Source organism: Equus przewalskii, chromosome 7 (assembly GCF_037783145.1).
Source record: "Equus przewalskii isolate Varuska chromosome 7, EquPr2, whole genome shotgun sequence".
Taxonomy (NCBI): Eukaryota; Metazoa; Chordata; class Mammalia; order Perissodactyla; family Equidae; genus Equus; species Equus przewalskii.
This window is the reverse complement of record NC_091837.1, coordinates 240,357-264,608: the sequence shown is the minus strand read 5'-3', so window position 1 is coordinate 264,608 and position 24,252 is coordinate 240,357. Positions and strand designations below refer to the sequence as shown.

At 58.2% G+C, this 24,252-nt stretch overlaps 3 protein-coding genes and 1 non-coding gene across 16 annotated transcripts in view; 3 read left to right on the top strand and 1 right to left on the bottom strand.

The window, feature by feature from the left end:
• Positions 1-10,144, top strand: part of DGCR8 (DGCR8 microprocessor complex subunit) — a 37,047-nt gene extending 26,903 nt beyond the window's left edge. For 7 of the 11 annotated variants that reach the window (XM_070628038.1, XM_070628032.1, XM_070628035.1 and 4 more), the window contains 5 exons: positions 3,724-3,824; positions 4,142-4,248; positions 5,528-5,655; positions 7,064-7,177; positions 8,163-10,144. In XM_070628038.1, the coding sequence (XP_070484139.1) occupies positions 3,724-3,824; positions 4,142-4,248; positions 5,528-5,655; positions 7,064-7,177; positions 8,163-8,246 (534 nt within the window). In that variant the 3' untranslated portion in view covers positions 8,247-10,144. Of the gene's footprint in view, positions 1-3,723; positions 3,825-4,141; positions 4,249-5,527; positions 5,656-5,772; positions 5,816-7,063; positions 7,178-8,162 lie in introns of all 11 variants that reach the window. The other 4 variants (XR_011542153.1, XR_011542150.1, XR_011542152.1 and 1 more) reach the window with 1 other exon arrangement.
• TRMT2A (tRNA methyltransferase 2 homolog A) lies at positions 9,086-16,031 on the bottom strand. Of its 2 annotated transcripts, none has more exons than XM_070628041.1 (12): positions 15,503-16,031; positions 14,673-15,229; positions 14,308-14,416; positions 13,858-14,039; positions 13,539-13,653; positions 13,331-13,446; positions 13,143-13,254; positions 12,392-12,514; positions 12,095-12,170; positions 11,648-11,764; positions 11,393-11,489; positions 9,086-10,732 (listed from the first exon to the last, which is right to left on the bottom strand). In XM_070628041.1, exons 1-12 carry the CDS (start codon positions 15,944-15,946, stop codon positions 10,606-10,608), a joined length of 2,175 nt encoding a protein of 724 aa, XP_070484142.1. In that variant the 5' UTR covers positions 15,947-16,031; the 3' UTR covers positions 9,086-10,605. The 2 variants fall into 2 exon arrangements, with proteins under 2 accessions (XP_070484142.1, XP_070484141.1); XM_070628040.1 differs by lacking the exon at positions 9,086-10,732 and adding an exon at positions 10,794-11,274.
• A 64-nt stretch (positions 16,032-16,095) lies between these two features.
• Positions 16,096-23,480, top strand: RANBP1 (RAN binding protein 1). Of its 2 annotated transcripts, none has more exons than XM_070628044.1 (6): positions 16,096-16,230; positions 17,515-17,651; positions 19,600-19,757; positions 21,524-21,652; positions 22,498-22,563; positions 23,093-23,480. In XM_070628044.1, the coding sequence occupies exons 1-6, from the start codon at positions 16,216-16,218 to the stop codon at positions 23,188-23,190; spliced, it is 603 nt and encodes a 200-aa protein (XP_070484145.1). In that variant the 5' UTR covers positions 16,096-16,215; the 3' UTR covers positions 23,191-23,480. The 2 variants fall into 2 exon arrangements, with proteins under 2 accessions (XP_070484145.1, XP_070484146.1); XM_070628045.1 differs by lacking the exon at positions 16,096-16,230 and adding an exon at positions 16,324-16,880.
• Positions 22,594-22,719, top strand: LOC139084983 (small nucleolar RNA SNORA77). The gene has a single exon (XR_011542920.1). It is a non-coding gene; the product is annotated as a small nucleolar RNA SNORA77 (small nucleolar RNA).
• Positions 23,481-24,252: the final 772 nt, after the last annotated feature.

The window sequence follows — 24,252 nt, the reverse complement described above, 5'->3', positions numbered from 1 at the left end:
AAAAAGGGGACACACAGCCAGAGCAGGGGCCACGCCCTTTCACAGGCCTGGGGTTTCTGCTTGGCATTTGTTTACTTTTGCATTGTTTGGTTCACGGCCTTTGTGGGTTGGTTGGTTCACGGTTATTCTAGAATTTAGGCATTAGTGACTGTTTCTGGTTTTTTTCCCCTTTACTTTTTAGTTTACCTAGAGATAAGTTCACTTTTGGGTACAGTTCTGTGAGTTTTGACACATGCATACTTTTGTCATGTAACCAACAGCACAAGCAAGACAGAACATTTTCGTGTTCTCCCCTCCTAGATTCTCTCGCGCTGCCCCTTTGTAGGCAGAACTCCCTCATCTGTATTCTCTGGTAGGCACTGAACCATCCCTGTAGATTGGCCAGTTCCAGAAAGTCCTGTCGGTGGTGTTACATTTGAATCAGGCTCTGACCCCGTGCGATGCCTGTGGGATTCACCGGTGTTGGTGCCGCGTTGACGGTGCTGAGTGGTGCCTGCTGCAGGGCTCTGTGGAGGTCCTCCCTGCTTGCCTGAGGGCCGTGGGGCGCGTCTCTATTTGCGGTGATGAGCAGTAGGCTGCTGTGAGGCTGTGTGGGTTCCTGGGCAGCCTTGCTGACCTTGCAGATGGGCTTGCGGGGCCTGTGGCAGGCGTTCCGTTCAACTAGGACTGCCTTTGCCCCTCTCAGGAGCCGTGTGACCGTGTCAGTGTGGGTCTGTCTCTGGACTCTGTTCTGTCCCCTTGATCTGTGTCTGTCCTTTCACCAGTGCCACACTGTCTTGATGACTAGAAGTCTTGAAATCAGATTGTGTGAACCTTCCTACTTTGTTCTTTTTCAAAAACACTGGTTATTCTAGCTCCTTTGCCTTCCCATGTAGATTTTAGAAACAGCATGTCAGTATCTACAAAAATTTCTACCGGGGTTTTGGTTGGAATTGTGTTAAACCTGTAGATACATTTAGGGAGAAGTGAGATCCTGACAGCATTGAGTCTTAATCTGCAAGCCCAGCATGTCCCTCCATCTGCTGAGGGCGCCTTGGATGTCTCATTGGTGCTGGGCCGTTGTTGGCACACAGATCCCGCGCGTGTCGTGTTCATTTAGGCTAAAGTGTTTCCTGTGTTTTGGTGCTGTTGTGAGTAGGACTTTAGTTTCCATTCTGACTGTCGATTGCTAGTATATAGAGATACAATTTATTATTTGTATATTGACCTTGTGTTCTGTGGCTTTGCTGAACTTAATTTATTAGTTCTAGTAGTTTTTTGTGGGTTTCTTTGGGATTTCTGTGTACAGGATCAGGTTGTCTAGTGGGAAGGTGGTTAGCCTGCTTCCTTTTCAGTCCAGCTGTCTGTCTTTTTTCTTGCCTTCCTGCTCTGACGGGGGCTCCAGCACAGAGTGGGGTAGCTGTGGGGGGAGTGGACACTCTTCTCTTGTTCCTGATCTCAGGGCCAGCAACCAATCCCTCCTCTGAGCAGGATGTCTGCTGTCAGTCTCTGTCGATGCCCTCTATCAGGTTGAGGAAGGGCTCTTCTCTTCCTGGTCTCTCGAGTGTTTTTATCATGAAAGGGTGTTGGGTTTTGTCAAATGCTCTTTCTGTGTCTATTGACATTATCATAATGTTTTTCTTCTTTAATTTGTTAATATAGTGAATTGTGTTTGTGATTGATTTATTTTTAAAAAATGCATTCCTGGGGTAAGTCCTACTTGGGCATGGTATCTATTCCTTTTTGTGTGTTAATGGTTTCAATTTGCTGATACCTGGTTTAGGATTTTTACATCTGTGTTCATGGGAGATTATTAGTCTGTAGTTTTCTCGTATCGTCTTTGTCTGGTGTTAATATTGGGGTACGCCCAGCATCATTAAATGAGTTGGTGCTTGTCCCTCCTCTTGAGATTTTTGGAAGATTGTATGGAATTGGTGTCACTTCTTCCTTAAGTGTTTGATAGCTGTCACCAGTGAAGCCATCGCTCCTGGAGTTTTCTTTGTGGGAAAGTTTTTAACTATAAATTCAATTTCTTGAATAGAATGGAGCAGTTTCAGTAGTTTGTGTTTTTCAAGGCCTTGGTCCATTTTATCTAAATTGTTGGATTTATGGGTGTTGGGCTGCCTTTGGTGCTCACTCGTGGTCTTTGGCTGGCTGCTGAGCACTGGCCACCTGGGCTTCTCCCTCTGCCTGTGCAATCTGAGCTGCAGTCCCCATGCTCCCCTGTCAGGTTAACCGTTAGTGACGTGTGGCTGAGGCCACTTGGTGCAAGGAATTGTGGTGTGGGCCTTCACCAGAGGCTGTTGAATGTCTTTGGGCTTCCGGGTGTGTGTTCTCCAGCCGTGTGTGTCGGCCTCAGCCCTGTGAGGGAGGCTCCTGGAGCTTGCAGGGCACGCGGGTGCACTCCACATGCTCAGCCTGCCTGCAGGTCCGCAGCCTGGGTGCTGCCTGCTGGTGAGAGAGTGGGTCCTCGTGCGCTGAGGGAGAGCCAGGCGCTGCTGACGGCTCGGCTGCCTGGCAGCCATTGAGGACGGGACCAGGCCCTGACGTCCTGGTGAATAACTCTCTGGAAACTGACCCACACTGATGTGGGCACTTGAGAGTGGAGGCGTCTTGTGGGGACCTGATGGAAGACAATAGCCAAACGATAGCAAGAGGACTTCCTGCTCATCAGAATCAGCAGTCTTCTTCAGGAACAGAGCCTTTCCATCCTTAACTGTCACGAGAGTCTGCCTCACTGCTGAAGCAGGTGGAGAGAGTAGAACCCCCACCTCCCGCTGAGAGCAGCAGTGTCATAAGTGTTCTTGTAAGAAGAGGGGAGGGGGATAGAGAGGACGCCTGGTGGAGATGGGAGTGATGCTGCCATAGGCCAAGGAGAGCTTGGGCCTAGCTGGAAGAGTCAAGGGACGATCCTCTTCAAGAGGCTTCAGAGGGAGCAGGGCCCTGCTGACACCTTGATTTTGGACTTCCGGCCTCCAGAATTGTGAGAAAGTAAATCTTGTTTTAAGCTACCCAGTTTGTGGTACTTTGTTATGGCGGCCCCAGGAGACTAAGGCTGTCCCTGCGGGGGAGGGGGTTGTGCTCCTGAGTGGGCCGGGCAGTACCCTCTGTTCACCAGGGCCCGGCTGGGCTCAGAGCCACCTCCTGGGCTGGTGGAGCCCTGCAGAGCTCTCTTTTTCCCCTGACTGGTTAAGTGGTTTCCTGTAAACCTTTCATAACTTTTCTGTTTTTTGGTCCCAGTGATTGGTTTCAGAGCCAGGATGACTTTGTGTTTGAAAGTAGAGCCGGGCCAGGCCCTTGGCAGCCTCCTGGGCTGGTCTGTGCTATGGCGCTTCGGCCTCCAGGGAGCTTGGCCTTTAGGAGGGCAGCGTTTGTGTCTGGCTTACCTCCTCTCTTCTCTCATCTCACTTATGATGACCTTCACGTTCTTCTCCTAAGGTTGTTTATCTTTAGATTTCTAACTGTCTGATCAGACTCAGATTCAGGCAAGGCGGCCTGGCCGGCCATGCGGCCTGGGTCCTCACGGCACCCGTCTCTCCCACCCCGTCGCGCAGCGTACTCTCTAGCCTCGAGTAGTGCCGTTCTCACTCTGTCTCGGGGCAGCTGGACAGGGCCTGTGGGGGTGGCGTGCTCCATGAGGTAGTGAAGAGGACAGGAAGCCTCTGGGGGCAGCAGCACGGGGAGCAGCTGTGCGAGGCCGGCAGGCTTGGCCCAGCATTCAGGGGCGGCTACTTTGTTTTGTAGTATTTTAACCACATCAGTATCGAGGACTCACGGGTCTACGAGCTGACCAGCAAGGCCGGACTGTTGTCTCCCTATCAGATCCTCCACGAGTGCCTTAAAAGGTAGGGCGAGGTGTTTCCCCCTAAGTCAGGTTGCGGGGGCTTCCCTCGGGCGCCAGCACCCTCACTGGCTGTTTATCCTGGTTCACGACGGGATGCTGAGTCCGAGCCATTGCCAGCGCTCCCCGCACGCACAGAAGCCCCTCATGCCTGGCGACCATCAGGGTCCCGTGGGGTTGGATTGGGTGTGCTAGGAGGATCTCTTCGGCTGAGAAGTGGTTTAAGGAAAAGGCTTGGCTTGTCTTCAGAGAAAGGGCTTTCCAGAAGCAGTCATTTCCTCCTCAGCTGATATCACCTGTTGTCTTTGTTTTCTCTTAAAGAAACCATGGAATGGGTGACACATCCATCAAGTTTGAAGTGGTTCCTGGTAAAAACCAGAAGAGCGAATATGTCATGGCGTGCGGCAAGCACACAGTGCGCGGCTGGTGTAAGGGCCCCCTCCTCTCCTCCCGCTACCCACCACGCTTCTAAACGGCCACTGGGGGTGTCGCCTGCCGGCTTGCTGCCTATGGCCTCTCCCAGAGCCTCGAGCCTTTGTGGCTTCGTCCCTGGCCGCTGCCCTGGCATCACTTCCAAGCTGCACTGTGTCCACCAGCACCTCACGGCCACATCTGCAACAGTCAGCCTGAGGCGCGACTGTGGCATCCGTCTGTGCGATCTCTGTCCTCCTCACTCTCCCTGGCTGGGGCTGGTCATTTTGGCTGGGCCATGTGTTCCCCTCCTGCCACCACTGCCGCTGTCTAGCCCTTGGGCCCTGTGGTGGGAGGAGGGGTGTCCCAGTAAAGGGCAGCAGGGCTCTACCGTGCCGTGCTCTGCACCGTGTGTTGAGTGCGCCTGCCCCTCTGTTCTGGTCTGGGTGTGCTATCTGTATCCTCTACCTAACTTGGTTTTTGAAATAGCCACTTTTAAAAATATTTTTTTTTATTTTATACTTATATTTATTTTAAAAGAAAACTTTTTGTAACTGCAGTAAATAACAAAGCTGGTGCTATGTAAATGAGAAGGCAGTGCATATGTGGGCCTTGGGAAAACTGCAGGACCACATTCAGACCCAGGGGTACCCTGCACCCCATTCCCTGCTGAGACGCACTCCTGAGCAGGTGGGCAGGGCGTGGGACAGAGGAGGGATCCTGGCGCTGTGATCCCCTCGTCCAGCCTGAGAGGCCCTGTCTGGAAGCCTGGCCAGTCTTGGCCCCCCTGGCCAGAGGTATCTCCTGGCACTTGCCATTCTCCTGACCCACTCTGCGCCCTGGCCCTGCCTTCCCTCTGCCAGAAACCTCCTCCAGAGCACACACATCCTCTGGATTCTCCTCCTCCAGGCCTTCTGGTAGAGCCCCTCCCCTCTGCCCTCCCCCCAGGAGCCCCAGGCCACGTGCTTTGTGATGCCTCGTTTCTTCTTGTCTGTGTGTCTAGAAATGTGGGGTTGTGGCAGGAGGGAGGCCTCTTAAGCTATGTGACCTTGGGCTTGTCCTGACCTCCCAGAGCCTTTCGTGGGCTACTCTGCACAGCAGGCTAGGGGTAGGTCCTGGCATTGGTCACGAGATGCCCATGCTCAGTGCAGTGGCGGAGCACTTCCCACCCCTTCCTATAGCACATGCCCTCAGCTGGCTGGGGGGAATGGCAGGGGCACTGCTGTTGAGGTGAGGTAGCTGTGTGGACAGCTGGATGTGACTCCCTCTCTCCATGTTTCTTCTCCCTCTTCACAGGTAAAAATAAGAGAGTTGGAAAACAGTTAGCCTCTCAGAAAATCCTCCAGCTCCTGCACCCGCACGTCAAGAACTGGGGGTCTTTACTGCGTATGTATGGCCGCGAAAGCAGCAAGATGGTCAAACAGGTACCAGACCCTCCCCCGGGCCTTGGCCAGCTTCTGTGTCCTGTCCTCCCCCAGCCACAGCCACGGCTGGGGTCCTGCTGTCACAGGACAGTTGGGTCACTCTGCTCTTGTTCACAGCTGCGTCTCAGGCTTGCTGCTGGGCCACGTCTGTGACTTTATGGTGAGAGTGGGGTCATCCTTCCCAAAGAGGCCTGGGCCAGCTCTGGCTGTGGAGGGAGAGGTCTGGAGCGTCAGGCAGAGCCGCAGGGCCAGGCAGGAGGTGCAGGTCCCAGGAAGGCTCAGCAGTTGGGCCCTCCCGGGCCTCTCTGAGGGACCCCTCATGCTAATGTGAGGACACCTGCTGGCTTGAGGGGCGAGCATGTAAGGGCAGTGCTCCTGGCTACGAACACTAGTTTACTTTTACCTAAAAAGCTTGTATGTGTCACTATTTTGTTTCTGTTTTTGCCAAGATCTTGAGATTTAAACCAATACCCTTAGGTTTGTGTGCTTTGTGGGGTGGAGGGAATTGTTCGGATGTGAGTGTTACATTTAAAAATTTTTCCCTTGGTGTTTACAGAAACAGTCTGGGTTATCCACACCCCAGTAAGTGGAGGGTGGTTGGTGCGGAGGGTCGTGACCCTGAGGACTATGCTGTGGGCCCTCAGGCCATTCCTGAAGAGGCCCTCACTCTGGGCATGAGACGGTGGGGTGAGGGAGGTGACACTGGGACCCAAGGTGCTTAAAGGAACCTCAGGGTACCTGTTGTTGAGAAGACTCAGATGCAGTGCAGATGAAGCTTACTTCTGCCTTTCTGTGTGTGTTTTACATCTGCATTGTCTTGGGCTGAGACTGAGGGAGAGAGAGCCCGCTTTGGTCCATGGGTGGGAACCCCTCCTAAGCTGGAGGGTGAGGGGTCCAGCCCAGGCACGGCCTCAGTGCGTGGCTTTGGAGGTCTGGTGGAGTCTGGTACCCCAAGGCATGGCACTTGTCCTCAGAGATGACCTCTTAAGACAGGAAGGGTCTCAAGACAGCTTGATGCTGTTCTGAAAGTCATAGGGCCTGCAGAGAGCTCAGCCTCTGGGGCCGATAGGCTCTCAGCTGGCCCCAGTACCGCCAGGGCGTGTCCCATCTAGCAGTATGCGGTCTCTGCTGGCCGTGTTGGAGGTGTGTCCAGCCTCCCTGCTGTGCCTGGGTTAGGAGCAGTGGCAGCTGGGTGCTAGGGTGCCTTTGCCTCCTGAAGGGAGAAGGCTGTGGCCTTCAGCCTGCTGAGGATGGGGCGGACGTGGGGGTGGCCGTGGACTGCTCCACGTTCTCTGCTGCTGCATCAGCCTGCTGGGCACGGGTCGACTGTGGGGCTGTGCAGCTCTGGCTCCTGGCCAGAGGGTGCCTGTGAGGCCCTGGGCAGTCCTGAGAGCACTGTGCTCCCCAGGAGACCTCCGACAAGAGCGTGATTGAGCTGCAGCAATATGCCAAGAAGAACAAGCCGAACCTGCACATCCTGAGCAAGCTGCAGGAGGAGATGAAGAGGCTGGCAGAGGAGAGGGTGAGTGTGTGGGCCCTGCCAGCACCGTCCCAGCCAGAACCACACATCACAGCTCCTCGATGCCCTCCATACCCCCGCCCCAAAGACAGCAGAGGGGCACTGAGCTGGAACCACACTGGCAGCTCTCGGGGAAGGCCATTTCCCAGGAATCCGTCACTGGTTCTTGAGGCCCTGGCACTGCCCGGGCACCTGAAAAGGCCCGTCTTCCCAGCAAGCCCTCAGTCCTTCCAGATTAGATTTGCTTTTCCTTGAGCTTCAGCATTCCTGCTACTTGCATCCAGTCATTTCATTTTTAGTTAAATTAGAGAGCTGGCAGCCCTGGCCTGTGATTGTGAAGGGCCTGGCCTCCTGTGCACTGACGCTGGGTCCCCACTCAGCACCAGCCGTTTGAGGGCAGAGACAGTGCATCGGCCAGGGTTCTTGTGGGTGACACTGCCATCCTTGACCTCTTCGTCCTCGAGTCCATGCCTCACAGAACAAGGGAACCTGGGGAGGGCTCAGTCCTGGTGAAGCTTCCTAAAGCCACCCACCTGTGGGGTTTCTGGGCCAGGGCCTTTGTTAGCTGTGGTCTTAGCCCGGGCATATATAAAACCCTGAGAAGGAGGTGTCTGCATCTGTGTGGCTTTCCAGTCCAGGAGATGCCTCACTCCTGCCCTCAGGGGGCTGTGAGGAGAGAGACTCACCCAGGTGGCTTGTCCCTGGCGGCTGTGACCTTGGCCCTTCACTTCGGGGGTGTGTCCTGGTTCTCAGGGAAGTGCCAGCACGTGGTGCCCTGTGATGGCCTCCAGGGAAACCGTCCCGCTCAGCCCCTACCTGGCCTGCTCCTCAGGCCTTCCCTCCTCCTTCCTGCCTGGCATCACAGAGCATGGGTGCCATTCTGCTGGTCTCACCCCTCACCCACTCGTCTCCCTCTGAAGCCTCTTTCCCAGTGTAGGGCTGCATGTCCCCACGTTGCCAGCATCACTAACCTTCGTTGTTCTTCCAGGAGGAGACACGGAAGAAGCCCAAGATGTCTATTGTGGCATCTGCACAGCCTGGTGGCGAGCCCCTCTGCACTGTGGATGTGTGAGGGAGGTGGTGGTGGGGCCTGGTGCAGGGGGCTGCCAGCTCCACTGCTGGAGAGACCACACGCCACTCACTGCAGCCTCAGGCCTCCAATCTGAGTTCCTTCCCCGCGGCTGCATGTCTTGAGGGCCAGGGCCGGAGGGGTGGGGCTCCGGTGCACGGGGACAGCCAAGGCCGCAGCTCTTCCTTGGGAGCCGCCCACAGGTCTGAGTGGACAGGTTCAAAGATGGACTCAGCCTGCACTCACAAGTGGAAGCCAAGAGCTTGAAGACAACTGTGGACCTCTGCTTGTATGGATTTGCTGCAGACTGGTTTTATGAAGGTTTTCATGAATTTTAGTACATAATATGCACTGATAAGAAATGATAGTTTAATGACAGATGAAATGAGAAAGTGACTCCTGAGTCTGGTGCTCTGTGCCCAGGGCTCCTGTGGGCCAGTGCAGGGACCTGGTCAGAAGGCACACGCTGGCACCCCAGTCCCTTCCCTGCCTCCTTTGTTTTCCCCTTTTCTCTGAAAAAGATACAACGAGAAGGAGTATTTCAGTCCTTTTTCGTTTAAAATAAACACAATTTTAGCATCAGAACTATTTTTCAGAGGTTTCAGGCAAACCATCAAGGTGATGATTCTTCATCCTTGTAATGTGTTGCCAGTGTTAGTATGAGGTCTGCCAGTCTCCACCTGGCTTGTTGCCCTGGCCCTGGGGCTGGGGTGTGGTCCAATTTTCTGAGCAAGTCTTAATGCCCTAAAAACACACCTTAGACACTGAGGCCCCTCACCTTCGCTGGCCTCTGGCAACTTTTTACTAAAGATTTTGCACAGTCAAGTCCATCTATCCACTCATCAATTTTTAAAGCTTTTATGATATTTTAGCATTTGGAAAGAAACTTTTACAGTGAGAGTAGAAGATAGATTTGGAATCATGTAGCAGATATATAAACAATTAATGCAGTTTAGCACGTAGACTTATTTAAAAAAGAAAACGAGGACCTTCAGTGCAATCCCTTCTTGATCACAAACTGGCACTCCTCTCCAGAGCTGGCACAAGCAGGGGGAGGGCGGCTGTCCTGCTCCCTGTGACAATGGCTTCGCTGGGTTTCCAGGGCAGCCGCCCCGCACAGCCAGGCCTAGTGACCAGCTTGCTCCTCTGACCAGCAGTCTTGTGTTCTCCAGGTGACCTCTGTGGACAGGTGCAGGGGCGGATGTGTCCCCTGCCCTGAGTCCCAGGGGATGTGATTGTGCTTGGGACCCTGGGTTGTCCCCACGTGCAAGGTAACGGTGAGCCGTTGGCTCCCTGTACCCAGCACTTGTTCACAGTGCCATGTACTTGTGGCGCACTGCTGGATGCAGGAGCCCAGCACTGGGCTGCACTGTCCTGGTCCACGGGTATGCCACTCACCCATCACATCCCCCGTGGGTGGGGTTGATGGCATTTGTTTTCAGGAAGACAGTGTCGGCCTTGTGGGCCAGCCACAGTGTATCCTTCCCTCACCACCTGTGTGACCAAGGTTGGCTCCTGTGTTGATCTTTATAAAACAAACTCTCAAATCAAGTTGCTGTAATTAGACGCCTGCTTTTGTCTTGCCTCTGGTTTGCAGCTGTGAATAATCATTTGACACAGACTGTTTGCCCTTAAAACAGCCAGATGCACCATCGTGAGCCAAGGCTTTGTGCACATGTGTTACTAGAGGCGGGCGAGCCTCACTGTGGCCTCCTGTGCCCTTCCTCCCTGTCCTGTGTGTAGGTGCAAGGGTCGTGTGCACACAGCCGTGCAGTGCGGGCGGAGGGCAGGGACAGTGTGCAGCCACAGCCCATTGTATACCTTCCAGGTGGCAGCTAGGCCACGGCTGTAAGGGTGAGCCTTATTGTCTGAACACATAAAACAAAACTGTCCAAAGAGAATGGCTGGTGTTTGTTTCTTCTAACTGTGGGAGGCTGGTGGGCTGGAGGACCCTCTACTGTCCAGAACCTCTCCTGGAGCCTCCCCTGAAAGGCTGGGGCCTTCGCTTGGACGCAGCTGGTCCTGCAGCAGCTGAGCAGCATCCAGTCTGACCCTTGGCTCCTTCCTTGGCCACTAGGGAGGTGGCTTCCCTTAAGGGCTCAAGGTCAGGTTGGGGATGAGGCCCAGGAGGGTCCTCCCCTCACAGAGAAAAGTAGGGGCTGACCACTGGGCCTGCCCAGGGTGGGGAGGGTAGGCGGGGCCGGCACCTTGCCTTGAGCTCTCCCCCTAGCGTGTACACTGGCCATGAGATCTGCATGTCTGCTTCTCAGGGTTAAGCATAAAATCAGCCATTCTATCAAATAGCAAGCTCTCTGCTGTGACTTACGGCCATGCAGTGGGACTGGGAGAACTGCGCCAATGCTCAGCCACACCGGGGCTGATTCTCGGCTGTGCCCAGGGCTGACAGTGCTGGCAGGAGGCAGAGACTCAGACCTAGCTTTATCCCCATGGGGTGCCCTCGGTGCCCTCCTGGCCCTGCTCCTTTGCACCTGTAGTGGGGGGCAGACACGAGCACTTGGGTGCCAAAACTCTGGGCTCATCACAGAAACGTTGGTGGCTCAGCAATTGTTTATTCTGGCTCTTTTGGCCCAGTTGGTCCAAAAAGAACGGGGCGGGGAGGGTGGCAGAGGGGCAGAGGATCCCATGGCCCTGGGCAGGGTGGCCAGGTCTCATGCCCTCCGTGGTTGGTGGCTCAGCGTCCTGGGGTAAGGCAAGGTCTCAGGGAGCCCCTGGGCTGCTGCTCCTGTGATGCAAACTGGGCCCTGTTCTGGAAGGGCTGGTTTCCGCTGCTCCACAGGCCTAGGGAGAGGGGGAGACCCCGCTTCCCTGCAGGGTGTCATCTGGGGGCCCTGGTGGGGGCTGGGCTGTAGAATCCTGGGGCTCCGGGGCCCCTGAGCCATTGGATTGCTCCACTCTCTCAAATAGGATGAGCATCTCACAATGCGAGGTCTGTGGGAACAGATCCACGGCTACAGCCTTGACAGGCCGGAAGGGAGTGCCTTTCACCCGGTTAGACGGGGCCCTGCAGAGGCTGTGGTGGGAATGGAATGTCATGGTCAGCCACATGGGTCCAGCCAGGGGCTCCTATGGGGGGCGTGGGGCTGGGTGCTGGGCCCCAGTCCACCCCAGGCCCCCGACTTCACACTCACTCCACAAAGTTGCTCATGGCCGCCCGGGGGTTGCAGGAGACGTACAGGAGCCGCTTGAGATTCTCAGCTTTGCGGACGGCCAGGATCACTTTGGAATCTGAGGAGGCAGACTCTTCAAGGAAGAGTCCCCACGGGTCCCTCACCTCAGTGAGAGTATGGGGGTCCCAGGGGGGTTGGGCATCAGGCCTGATGTGTGCCACCCAGACACCGCTGCCCACCTCTCCCCACATCACCCCCTAACTGGAGGCCACTCACGCAGGCCGGCGCGGGGTGGGTCCAGGACAGCAACGAGCTGCTGGGAGGCCAGTCTGCTCACCAGGGTGGGCACCAAGTCCTCAGCCCTCCCACAGTGGAACTCAACGTTGCTCAGCTCTGGAAATGGCATGGCAGCCCTGTCAGGGGATGCAGGATATCCACCCCCACAGGGCCCGCCCAGCTGCCTGGTATCCTGAAGCCCCTGCCTAGAGGGGCCTTAGGAAGACCTGGCCAGGGAGCCTGCTGGCGCTTCCTTCCCTGTCGGGCAGCCCCAGGCATTGTGGGTGCATAGTAGGTCCTCAGGGAGCCCTTCGCACTCTCTGCCCTCCTGGTGGACCCTAGGAGCCACCTGGTGGGTTCTAGGTGCTGTGCTGAGGACATGCAGGGATGACTGCTGCCCCCCCAGGGCCTGCCCACCCACTCGCTGTGTGGCACAATGGCTCTCACCATTGTCGCGGGCGTTCACCCGGGCATCCTCCACGGCCTCCTGGCACAGCTCAATCCCCACGACTCTCTTCACCTTCTGAAGCAAGAAAAAGGCACACACTGATGACACCCCACCCGCCCCAGGGGGCTTTTGGGGGAGGGGGATAACAGGAATCATGTGGGCAATAGAAAAGGATCTGGGACAGGGTGGGGGTTAACCTCTCAGTCTTTAAGCTGCGGGTCACTGGGGGTCACGAGGCGAGGGACAAAACGGGTAGAGTGGGGAGAGACTGCCTTGACCGGGGCAGGAGGGCTCACCCGGGCCAGGGCCAGGCCAATGGTGCCAGTGCCGCAGCACACGTCTAGCACCGTGCTCCCTGTGTCAAGCTGGGCCCAGTCCTGGATGACGGTGTAGAGCACCTCGGCTGCTGGGGTATTCACCTGGAGGGTGGGCCGGTGGCACCCAGGATGTGAGAGCAGCCCCGCTGTCTGGGCCAGCCCCCGCTGCAGCCCCTGCGCCTCGGATGCCCCTCCTGCTCAGAGGCCTCTGTGGCCCAGTCCCCAGCTCAATCGTCCTCTTCTCAGGTCTCCTACTCCCACTGCTCCCCCACCTCTAAGTACCAGAGGGCCCAAGGGTCAGTCCTTGGACTGCCTCTTGATCCCCATGATGCTGAGGGACCTCACCTAGTCTCCTGGTTTTAAAAAGCAACTTGATGCTAACAGCTCCCCCCCTACCCCCTCAAGCTTCTTTCCTGAGTGCCAGACTTGTGGGACCCCCGAATCAGCATGAGACGTCACAGACTCCAGCAGAGCTCACACCAGAGCCCTGGCATTGCCCTGACTCCTGCTTCCACACCCACACGCGGCCCTCCAGCAGGGCCGTCCCAGGGTCTAGTCAGCGGTAAACCACCTTTCCTGTCTCACAGCCCTGCAGCTCCCCCGCCTGGACGCTCCTGCCCACGCCTCTGCCAGGCTAACCCCTTGTTGCTGCTCTTGTCCCAGTCACGTCCTGCCATCAAGTCAGGCCTCCCTCTGTATGTCCTTGTGATGCCCAGAGATTCTGGGCTACCTGGAAGAAGGCGTGAGGAGAGATCCGGAAAGTCAACCCCAGCAGGTCCTCGTGGATGCACCGGTCCCCAGCCACATGCTCCAGGGGCAGGCCCTCCTGGCTGGGAGTCTTCCTGTGGGTGGCAAGGTGGCCCGTCAGTGTCACGAGCCCAAACAGGGATCTGCCCCCCTCCCCCACTGGCTCCTCACCGCTGTCCCTCCTCCACGAAGTAGAGGCAGGTCACCCCGCTGGCCTTGCCCGGTCCTGCCATGAAGTGGTGCGCCAAGGAGGCCTTCAGCCCTGCCAGTTCCTCAGGGCTCAGTTTCTAGAGTAGGCAGTAGGAAAAACCCTGTCAGGCTGTGTCGCAGCTCACTCCGGCCCGGACAACCCCTCCTTGAGGGCCACCCTGCTGGAGACCTGGGGGTGGAAGTAGGCAATGGCCATGGCCTGGCCACGGCGGCTGGTGCGCACAGTCAGCTGCTTCCAGTGGCCCGAGTATGTCTCTGGGTCGTATGCCGAGTATGGAGTGGACCTGTGGGAGCCATGAGGGCCCTAAGTCCCAGACATCTGCCAACCAGGATTCAGCCAGCAGCCTCCCTGCTCTCTCCTCCAGCGACATCCATGAGACCACAACCACCAGACCCCCCGCCCCCCCGCCAAGCAAGACACAGGCCCTGAGTTCTGAGACCGCCTCAGGACTTCCGAGGAACACCCAGCCCAAGTTGCAAGTCCTCACCGGATGAACTCCTGGAAGGCCTTCACCACCCGCTTGGTGGCCTCGGGGATGTGCACCGTGTCAAAGGGGGCGGCTACAGCACACGTCCCACCCTTGTACTTGCCGAGGCGGCAGCCAACTGTGTTGTCCTCCCCATCCACCCCGACGCCGATCAGAAATTCACACTTATTACGATACTCAGTCTGCAGGGAGGGCAGAGGAAGGCAAAGATATGCTGACCTTATCCTGGCCGTCAAGCACTCGTTCGCGGAGGGAACCCCACAGTGAGGGAGAGATGGTGGTGACCGAGAGGCCTGGTTGCCCCACAGGGCCTAGCAGTACAGGGGACGAGGCTGACAACAATTAGTGGTTCTGGGACAAACACTAGAAATACACACAAAGCAGGAAGAGGGCCGAGAGAGACTGGCGAGCAGCTCCTCAGCACGAGTGAGGGGCGGGGCGGGGCCTGACCTGCTGGGGAGACGGCCTGACCCCCTCCAGCGGGCAGCAGGCCTTGTTGTGCTTGTGCCTCTGCGAGAACAGCCAGGGCAGCAGGGCGCGGTTGGTGCTCCCAATTTCCCTGTAGGGTGAGGTGGGGCTGAGGCTGGCCTCAGCCTGTCGCCCCCTGCCCATCCCTAACCACTCTCCAAATGTTCAGGTGCCCAGACCCCTCCCTTGGGACTTCATCCTCCCCACTGGTAGCCTAAGAGTATTACTGGCTAGCTCCCCAAGAGACTGTGCAGCACGGGGGGTGTCCGTTCAGTGCACCAGGCAGGCTGAGCCAACACAGCGCAGCAGAGCTCCGTGCTAAGGGGGTGGCCTGTGCCCACACTCACTTGGCCAGCTTCTGCAGCACCTGCTCGCACTCTAGCCGCTTCCGCTCAAGCTGTTCTGCGTAGGGCACGGCCCAAAGAGGGGTCACTACATCAGCGACACAAGTGGCGGGTGGCTCCCCCTCACTCTCAAGCCGCCTCTTCCTGGCCATGGGGTCAGCCTTGGGCCTGGCCAGGCGCACGCTGAGCGGCCGGCCTTTCCAAAGGGCACCATGCAGCACACGCAGGGCCTTGTCCCGCTCAGCTGCGCTGCGGAATGTCACAAAGGCGCAAGGAGGCTGCCCGAAGAGTTTGGTCTTATGGGGCTGGAGGCCAAAGCGGCCCAGGAAGCGCCGGACATCGCTGAAGCTGGCGTGGCGGGGCACGTTCTGCAGCTCCAGCTTGAAGATCTCCGAGGTGAACAAGCCGTCCCTGATGTAGCCGTAGAGCCCAGGCTGAGCCCCGGGCTCTGCAGCCGCCCCAGCCCCCTCTTCCTCCTCCTTCTCCTGGGGGGCCGCGGCTGCGGGGCTGCCCGGGGCACTGCCGCTGTCCTGGCCGCAGCCCTCCGTGGGCCCAGGGCCCTGTATGGGGACAGGCAGGGTCTGGGCTGGGGCCTGGACGCCCAGGCTCCCTCCCCACACCCAGACCTCCAACAGACCACCTTCCCGCAGCCCTGTCCCCTTCTACCCTCCTCACCCCTGTCCCCTTCTCCAGCCCTCTCCCCTCTCACCGCCCCCCATCCCGCCCCCCCCCCCCCCCCCCGTCTTCTCTTGGGCGTTCCTGCTCCGCCCCATCTCCACCCCGTCCTCTCTCATCTCCGCCCGCGTCTCGCCCCAGGATCTCCTTCACTTTACTTCGTTGTCCAGCTTGTCACTCATCGTCCGGCCCGTCCTCTGCCTGGACTCGGGCCTACGAGGGCCACCTCGCCTTGGGCCAGGCACACGAGAGGCGCTGAGGGCGGGTGCACCGCCACGAGGCCGCCCCCGGCTCCGCCCAGGGTGGGGGCGGGACTCGAACCCTCGTAGCTCAGGTCCGAGCGTCGGACATGGGGTGCCCCGCCCGCCCGCCAGGGGCCCGCGCCGGGCGCTCGCCTCGCCGGCGGCTCTCCCGTGCGCCAGCGCACGCAGCCCAGGCGGCGCGTCTCTATGATCCTGGCTTCCGATAGCGTCATCGCCGCGCGCCGGCTTCAATCCCAGCCGCGTTTGAGAGCTCGAGGGGCGCGCGTGGCCGCGGGGCGGAAGTGCGCGCGGGGGCCGCCGGGAGCGCACACTCTCCTGGCGGCTGGGCGGGTCGGGCATGCGCCGCGGGCGTTTTGGCGGGAAGCGCGGGGCGGGCGGGACAATGAGAATGTCCGCCGTCTGAGCCAATAAAGCTGCACTGGTTTTGAATCGCGGCGCGTTTCCCGCCGCCGGGGTCAGGGGTCGGGGTTCGGGTCGCGGGGCGGAGGGAAGAGCGGGCGGGCGGGAGGCGTCGGCGCCAGACGCGGAGGAAGGAGCTGCGACCAGCCGCCAAGAGGCCGCGGAGCCAGCGACGACCGAGCCAGCCGAGCCGCCGCCGCCGCGCCCCCATGGCGGCCGCCAAGGTGCGGCCGGGCCCGGGCGGGGATGGGTGGCCGGAGGGCCGAGGCCGTTATCGGGGGCCACGTGGGCGGCCCGCGCCGGCGCCGCCAACCCCCGCTGGCCTGCGAGCTCAGCGCCTGCGGGCCTGCGCGGCGCGGGTCGGGCTGCGGGCAGCCGGCCTGGGACTCGAGGCCTCCGGGGCCGGCGCGCGGGGTTCGGGGCGGCGGGGCCCCGCGTGACCTTGGGGCGGCCCGTGAGCCCGGAGTCCCACCGGGACGTGGGGCCCCCGCGCCGCTCGGTCTCGCGTTCACTTCGCCGCTCGCCGGGGACGCGAACGAGGGGCCGGTTTTCTCGGGCTCGGCCCACTGGCAGGCTTCCCTCCGGTCCGTCGCTCACGCAGCGCTTCATTCATTCTGTTCTCGTGTCTCGAGCCGCCACAGGCCTCTGCGGCGGGAGCTGGTTCCGGCCGGGTGGACCGGTCCTGGACGCACGGACCAGGGCGGGGGCGGCTCCGTGGGTTGCGGTGCCTGCCTGGGTGAGCTCGCGCGGCAGAACCGCAGTGCCGTCCCACCGAGCAAAGCGGCGAAGGCTCAGATTTTCTTTTTCGGCTTGAGTTTGGTAGTGAAGTCTCCAGATTTCTCTTGGACTTGCAGATCCCCAAGCCACGTGTTCTGTAAGACTCAACCCACGATATCCTTTGTGCCTCATAGCTATCTTAGCTGGATCGCAGTGTTAGGGCTCTTATTATGCGATTTCTTTTGACTTACCAACTTACCAGCTTCCGGAACCGAGACGAAACGGCTGATAAACCTGTGAATTCTGTGTAAATCACAGCAGTTCCATAACAACTTTTTTTCTGTCTAGTAAGCAAGAGCACAGTTTTTTCTCAACCAGGAAGAAGTCAAAGGGTTGCTCTTTGTTTTAAGGGTAACACTCCTTGAAGCTCTTTTCGACTTATCTGTCTTTTAATCTTCACTGGGCAGTAGCATCATATGTGTTTTACAGAGGAGGAAACTGAGGCTCAAAAAGATGGGGCAGTTTTCTCCAGGCCACTGGGCCAGGAGGTGGCTGAGTTTTAGGAGCCCCAGCCGGTCTGCACAGATGCGATTGATGCCTCGGGGGTGGGTGCTGAGGTCCAGTGTCTCCCTTTGTGCTGGGGGGACATGCAGACCTTTCCTAGTGTGGAAGCCTTCAGGCTTAAGTTCTTCCTTTCGAGTGAGGCCGTTTACTAGCAGGGATGCACTGGTGAGGCCTGGTTGGGGTCACGTTCACAGCTAGCACACTCACCTCCACACCTTCCTCCACAGGACACCCATGAGGACCACGATACCTCCACCGAGAATGCAGATGAGTCCAACCATGACCCCCAGTTTGAGCCCATAGTTTCTCTTCCTGAGCAAGAAATTAAGACGCTGGAAGAAGATGAAGAGGAGCTTTTTAAAATGTAAGTAAGCTGATGTTGCTCCAGAAATAGTTATCTTTAGTGTAAGACTGAGGTTACGGGTTTTTTGGGGTGTTAAGGTCTTGGTCGGACCTTTACTCAGACTGAGGCTGAAGAAAGGGCCTGGAATTGTGTGATGACTAGTCCCTCATGGAAATCAAGGCTGCTGAGAGTCCACTTGTTCATTAACTCTCTTGGGTGCCCCTGCTGCCTGGTGGCCAGTGCTGTGAAGGGCACAGTCGCTCCCTGGTATCCTGTCACTGCTGCACTGTACACAAGGGTGCGTCTCCTCAGCACCCTGCTCCCGTCTTTGCCACCCTCACCTCTAAGACTCCCATAGCCCCCTTCATCTGATTGAGGGAGGAGTATCTACAGTTGTTGTTATTTTCCCACCATGGACTTAGCTGTCTGAAGCTTGTGAGTCCCTGACTCAGTGTTTGGATTGCACAAAATCACGCTTGGAGTTACAAGTGAAAGTGGGTGCTGTTAGAGTTGAGATTAGTTATTAAAAATTACTCTCCACACGGGGCCAGCCCCGTGGCCGAGAGGTTGGGTTTGTGCGCTCCGCTTCGGCGGCCCGGGGTTTACAGGTTTGGATCCCGGGTGCGGACATGGCACTGCCCGTCAGGCCATGCTGAGGCGGCGTCGCACATAAAATAAAGAAAGATGGGTGCAGATGTCGGCTCAGGGCCAGTCTTTCTCAGCAACAACAACATAGTTACTGTCCACGCGCTTCTGGAGCTTCGGTGGGGAGCTGCAGCGGCAGAGGTCGTTGAGAGGCAGTGCTGGCACCGCCGGGTCAAGATGTCCCAATGGTCACAGCACTGCCAAGAGTGGCCTGTTGCCTCCGCTCAGAATTGCAGCACGTTGTAGGCTCAGTTACACGTTAATGGCAGTAAACACTGGTGTGTTCCCTGGCCGAGCTCGTGGAACTCCCCTGCTCCCCTCCCTGTGCCGTCCAAGACACCAGGTTAACATTTGAGTGCTTTGCTGTAGATGTGGGGCCATCACCGCTGCTGCGACCCCTAAGGAGGGGGGCCGGGGGGGGCCTGCACGCCCCGTTGGTCTCCCAGGGTGGGGGGCATTTCTCTGAGGTCTGGCGCCTCCCGGGGGTGAGGACTGCTAGCGGTGCTATTGCTGCCCCCTCCCTGCTCTCCCTGGTGTCCTAGACCTGGGCCCTTCCTGAGGGAAGTGAGGCCTGCAGGGTGGGCCTCTGCATCAGGGCCCTCAGGCTCCAGTCAGCCCTGAGGGCGTCTCACTCCACGGGGTTGAGTTTGGGAGAGAGCAGTCTTCTGCGGAAAGGGACCTGTGAGCTGCGGGGAGGCAGAGGGCAGGTGTGAGGGGGAGAGGAGGGCGTCGCCCCAGCCCGCTGCTTGTTGCTGGGGCCTTGGTGCCTGGTGAGGTGGGGCCTCGCCTGGGCCCGTGAGGGGCTACCCTGGGCAGGAGGCAGGGGTCGGACCAGGGCCTGGTGGCCTGAGCAGAGGCCTGCAGCCTCCTCTCTGGGTGGGGGCCGGGGAGCACAGGGTGCATCTGGAAGCTGAGAGAAGGGCTGGCCCTGTGGGGCACGGGTCCTCAGCCTCACCTGCTTCCCCTGTGGCCCTCTGGGCACGGGACTGCCCCTGCTTGGTGGCCGCAGACACGCCCAGCGTACTCGGGTGGGCTGCTTTGCTGAGAGGTTGGGTCTTTCTGTTGGAAAATGCTGTGACTGTAGAAATCTGTTATCTTTTTTATCGTGAAGTAAAAACCTGGAGTTCATTGGGCTGTTTTGCCCTTTTGGTGGCGTTTGACTTGTAGTCCTGGCGGTACAAAAAGGGAAAGGGTGTGTGGAGACGTCACACATAGCCATCTGTGTGATACACAGAAAACGCGTGCTCTTCCCAAGGACACGTTTGACTGACTCGTTCCCGTTTCTCTGCACATCTAAGCTCTCGCTTAATGGCTTTTCTTGAAGGCGGGCAAAGCTATTCCGATTTGCTTCAGAGAATGATCTCCCAGAATGGAAGGAACGAGGCACTGGTGACGTCAAGCTCCTGAAGCATAAGGAGAAAGGGACCATCCGTCTTCTCATGAGGAGGGACAAGACCCTGAAGATCTGTGCCAACCACTACAGTAGGTGGCCGCCGGGCCTGGGTTTGCTCTGAGCCCAGCGCTCTGCAGTGGGCAGGAGGCTTCCAGGGCTGCGCTCCCAGCCTGGGAGCACACTGTTACATGGAGTGCACGGTCGTGGTGTGTTTTTTTTAATTTAAAATAGGAAATGAGTTTTTCCGGTTCCCTCTGAGCCCAGAGCAGACCTACAGGGAAGGTTATAGCACGCAGGGGTGTGGAGTCTGGGCAGACAGGACCTGACAGGATGGACACAGCCCCCCAGCGTGGGCTTGGGACCGTGCTGTGCCTGCTTGAGGACCAGGCGGGGCGTGCGTGCACATGTGTGCCAGGTGCCTGGGAGGGAGAAGGTGGCTGCTTGTGAAGGTCATCCTTAGGTGCCTGTGGAACTGCACAGGGAGTGGGTGGTGGCAGGTGGAGGCCCTTGGTCAGGTGTGATGTAGGGTCCAGGAAAAGCCACACAAAGCCTGGCCTGTGAAGAGGTGACAGTAAGTACCCTGCCACAGGAGATGTCTGTCTCCCGGCTGTTGGGCTCTTCTGCAGTGCTGTGAGCGTGTTGAGAAACAGCTGTGTTCTGGGCTCCCTGTCCAGTGTCTGTATTTCTGGGTGGAAGGTGAGGGGGATGCAGAAGGGTCGGGGAGGGGCCTCTGCACCAGGCCCCACGTCGCAGCCTGGCTGGCTGCCTGGGAGCAGCTCCTGCAGTGCTCTCGCCCTCTACCTGGCCTGTCTGCTCTGGCCTGGTCTTTGTCTTTCCAGCCCCTCGGAATCGTTTCCTCGGGGTCTTCCTGACACCCGTGCTTCTCCCAGACCCTTGCAGGTCACTGTGTTGTTGCTGAGTCGTAAGTGGGTCACAGACGCTCGATGGACAGGGTGGGTGGTGGCGGGAAGGGGCCGGGGCACCTTTGTGTGCCCTGTACAGCACGCGGCCTCACCAGGACTGCTCCAAGTTCAGATGTGATGTGTGCCCCAGGCTGGGCATGGGCCGTCCCATGTCCCCAGAGACCTCTGCCCCAGGCGCATAGGCAGATGTGGTTCTGGGGATACTTGTGTTGTTAGGGAGCCTATCTCCTTCGTTCCCCTTGGGTCTGCCTGGAGCCTGAGGACATGGGGAGTTGGTGCTCATTCCAGGCCATGTTTCTGTCTTCTATGATGCACGAGCAAGTCACGAGCAGTGTCCACTTCTGGTGTCCTCATCCCCCGAGGTCTCCTTGGACAGTGCAAGGCTAAGAATGGTTGCCCTCCTGGGTAGTCACCCCCCTTCAGGCTTCGGCCTTCCACTGCCCCCACCTTGCCATGGGCTGGGGCCCCGATGGTGTGGCTGAGCGTGGACACAGCCGTCAGGTGGGCGCCCTCCGCAGGAAAGGCAGGGCCTGCTTAGCTGGGTCCCCTGCGTGTCCTGGGCCTGGGGGCTGCTCTAGCAGGGGCAGGACCAAGGGGTTGGGTATGAGTGGCCATGTTGGCCTTGGAATCCTTGTCCAGTGGGGTTGGAGAGCCTTGCTATGGTGTCCTCGTGGTCCGGGAGCCAGCCACCCTGCTCCCCAATTTAGGACGGTCCTGGTTTTAAGTGAACATGAGTGTTTTCAAAGAGGACTGGGTAAAATCTGTGTCCCAGAGGACTTTGTCTAGCCCTAGTTTGTGAACCCCAAATCATCCTTGTTTTGCCCAAAGGGGAACCTTGGGTTGGTGACTAGGGCCCCCTTGTGGGGCAGCTGGGGGTGGGTGGGCTGGCCTCCTGGCAGTTGGCACCACCCTCACAGAGCTTCTTCCCCCAGTCACGCCGATGATGGAGCTGAAGCCGAATGCGGGCAGTGACCGTGCCTGGGTCTGGAACACCCACGCCGACTTTGCCGACGAGTGCCCCAAGCCGGAGCTGCTGGCCATCCGCTTCCTAAACGCCGAGAGTAAGTCGAAGGGCGGCAGGCTGTCGGGGCCTGGCCTGCCTGGCCGCCTGCGTTATAGCGTAGTGGTTTAACTGCAAACAGAAATGATGTTGCTCTTCCAGGAGAGGTGACGTAATGGGGGCGTGTGGTAGGGACTGTCTCTGTCCCGCAGTCTGGTGGCCCCTGAGGAAGGGATCAAGGTCCTGTCGAGCCACATACCTGTGGGGCCACACCTGGACTTTGAGGTCACGAGCAGTGTATTTCCCCTCTTAACCCCAGGGGACTGTGCCAGCTGGTCTGCCCAGGGCAGGCATGTCCCCTTACAGTCACCTGAATGCCAGCAGAGCCTGTGCTGAGATCCACAGGCCCAGGCTGACCTCTCCCCTGCTTGGGCATCTCTCCAGTCCAGATTGTCAAAAGCTAGAGCCAGTGTGCCCTGGAGGAGTTGGGTGGGTGCCGGGGCTCGGAACCCAGTAGCTGACCGTTGGTGCTGAGCGAGCCTCACCTCTGCATTGGGGCGGGGCCTGTCTAGGCTACTCCACCACGAGTTGGCAGCAGTGCCTGGTGAGGATGCCCTGCCCCTGGGTGGCCTGAGGCCATGGTGCTCTGTGCTGCTCTGCCCACCTTGTCACAGAGTCAGATGGGGAGGGAGGTGGCCCGGCACAGCACCAGCTTCGGGAGGGACTCGGGACACTGTACCATCCAGGCAAAAGCAAGCCCACAGCCGTGTCAGATGGCCTAGCTCAGCCTCGGGTCAGAAATGGCCGTGGGATGGGCGCTTTGTGAATCCTGGCTCTTTAGAGCCACCAGGACGTGTTTCTCTCACTGCTCAGGCTCTTAAGAAGTCTCCTCTTTTCTTTCTGTAGATGCACAGAAATTCAAAACAAAGTTTGAAGAATGCAGGAAAGAGATCGAAGAGAGAGAAAAGAAAGGTGATGTGGCACCTCCGGTGGGGCTTCCCCGCAGACTCACTCTGCACCTGGCTGCAGCCCCAGGCGGGTGCTTTTTCTGTCTGCCACAGAAACGTTCCAGGGTGCTGTGACCACCTTGACCTGTCAAGGGCGATGCAGCTGCCTGGGGACATGGAGAGCTCTGGGGAGTGAGCTGGCCGTGGGGTCCTGAGCACGTGCTCTCTGGCCTGGGCTCATGGCACTTGGGCAAGCAGGTCACGGCATCTGACTAGAGCCCAGCAGAGGCTGAAGGGGCTTCGAGATGTCCTTGTGGTCACCTGCCTACTTGGGGCCCGATGATGGCTTCTGTAGCAAGTGACGAGATGTCACTGAGCAGCCTGACCAGGGTCACAGGCATGAGCACGTGGTTGTTGGGGTCACCCTGGAGTCCATCTTGGTGGCATAGGGTGGAGAAGCAGGCTGTCCTATGGGGCGTGTGTCCCAGGGCTGCGTGCGGGCTGGGGAGAGTGGTGCTTCTGTTTTCTTACTGTGTCTCCCTGTGTTTGAGCAGGATCGGGCAAAAACGATAACGCCGAGAAAGTGGCTGAGAAGTTAGAAGCTCTTTCGGTGAAGGAGGAGAGCAGAGAGCAGGCCGAGGAGAAGCAATAAGCTGTCTGCCCTGTCTTCTTTCCCTTCCTTTCTTTCCCTTTCCTTTCTTTTTTTTAATTTTGCCCCGCCCTTTTTTGTTTTTTTATTCTGTTTTGTTTTTACAAGGGACTTTATATAAAGAACTGAATTCCAGCATTCAGGTTGTTTTTTCTAAGTTTTTACCCTGTGAAGTTGACTTCAGAAAATCCATTCCCAGTCATGAAGATGTGCTGTGCTAACTTTCTTTTCCATAGTGGAAACACTTATTTATAGTCGTCAAGATAGTGAATAAACGACACGTTTGAAACCTGCACGGAGGGCAGGACCGTGTGTGCGCCGGCCCTGTCCGGGGAGCAGTGTGGGCTCCTGCAGGCCCACCACTGCCACTTGCGCTCTGCCGGGGGCTTTGGGCTGCTGTTGGCCACTGGGGACGTGGCGTGTCTGAGCCAGGGCTGGTGTGGGGCTGGTCGGTCAGGGAGGCGGCGCTGGGTGCTCTGCCTCCTGAAGGCTCCTGTGCTGCTGCCCTGTGGCTGGGAGTAGGTAGCTTTTCTTCTTTTGGCCTTTCAGGGAGAGAAACGACCACCAGAGTGCCTTGGCTTCGCACTGGGAGGCCAAGCAGGCCTCCAGGCTTTGGCCGAGGCTGTCTGGGCTGTCCCAGCTGTGGTTGGCCAGGATGGCCCTCAGCCCTGGCAGAGGGAAAGGCCAGTCCCAGAGCACGCGTGTCCAGTCTGCCGCAGTGCATAGGTGGGGCTCGCCCCTGCGGCCCTCATTAGATAGCCCACTGCCATCGTGGGAGGGAACCGTCTGTCCGCTTGCTCCCAGCATCTCCATCGGGGGGGCGTTGTGGGTATCTCCAAGAACTTTAAATGAAAGGATGTTTTCAAGAATCAGATGGTTAGCGTCATTTGAGGGTTTGTCTTATAGAAAGGTGGTGTGTGTAGACGTCATTCTAAGGGGAGGATTTTCAGTGTACTGGGAGACTAAAGTGCACGGTCCCACCCATGATAGCATGTGTCCCAGGGAGACCACCGGGGCTCTGAGGAGCGGTGGCTACCCTGCCCTCCAGCAGGGAGCAGCAAGTGA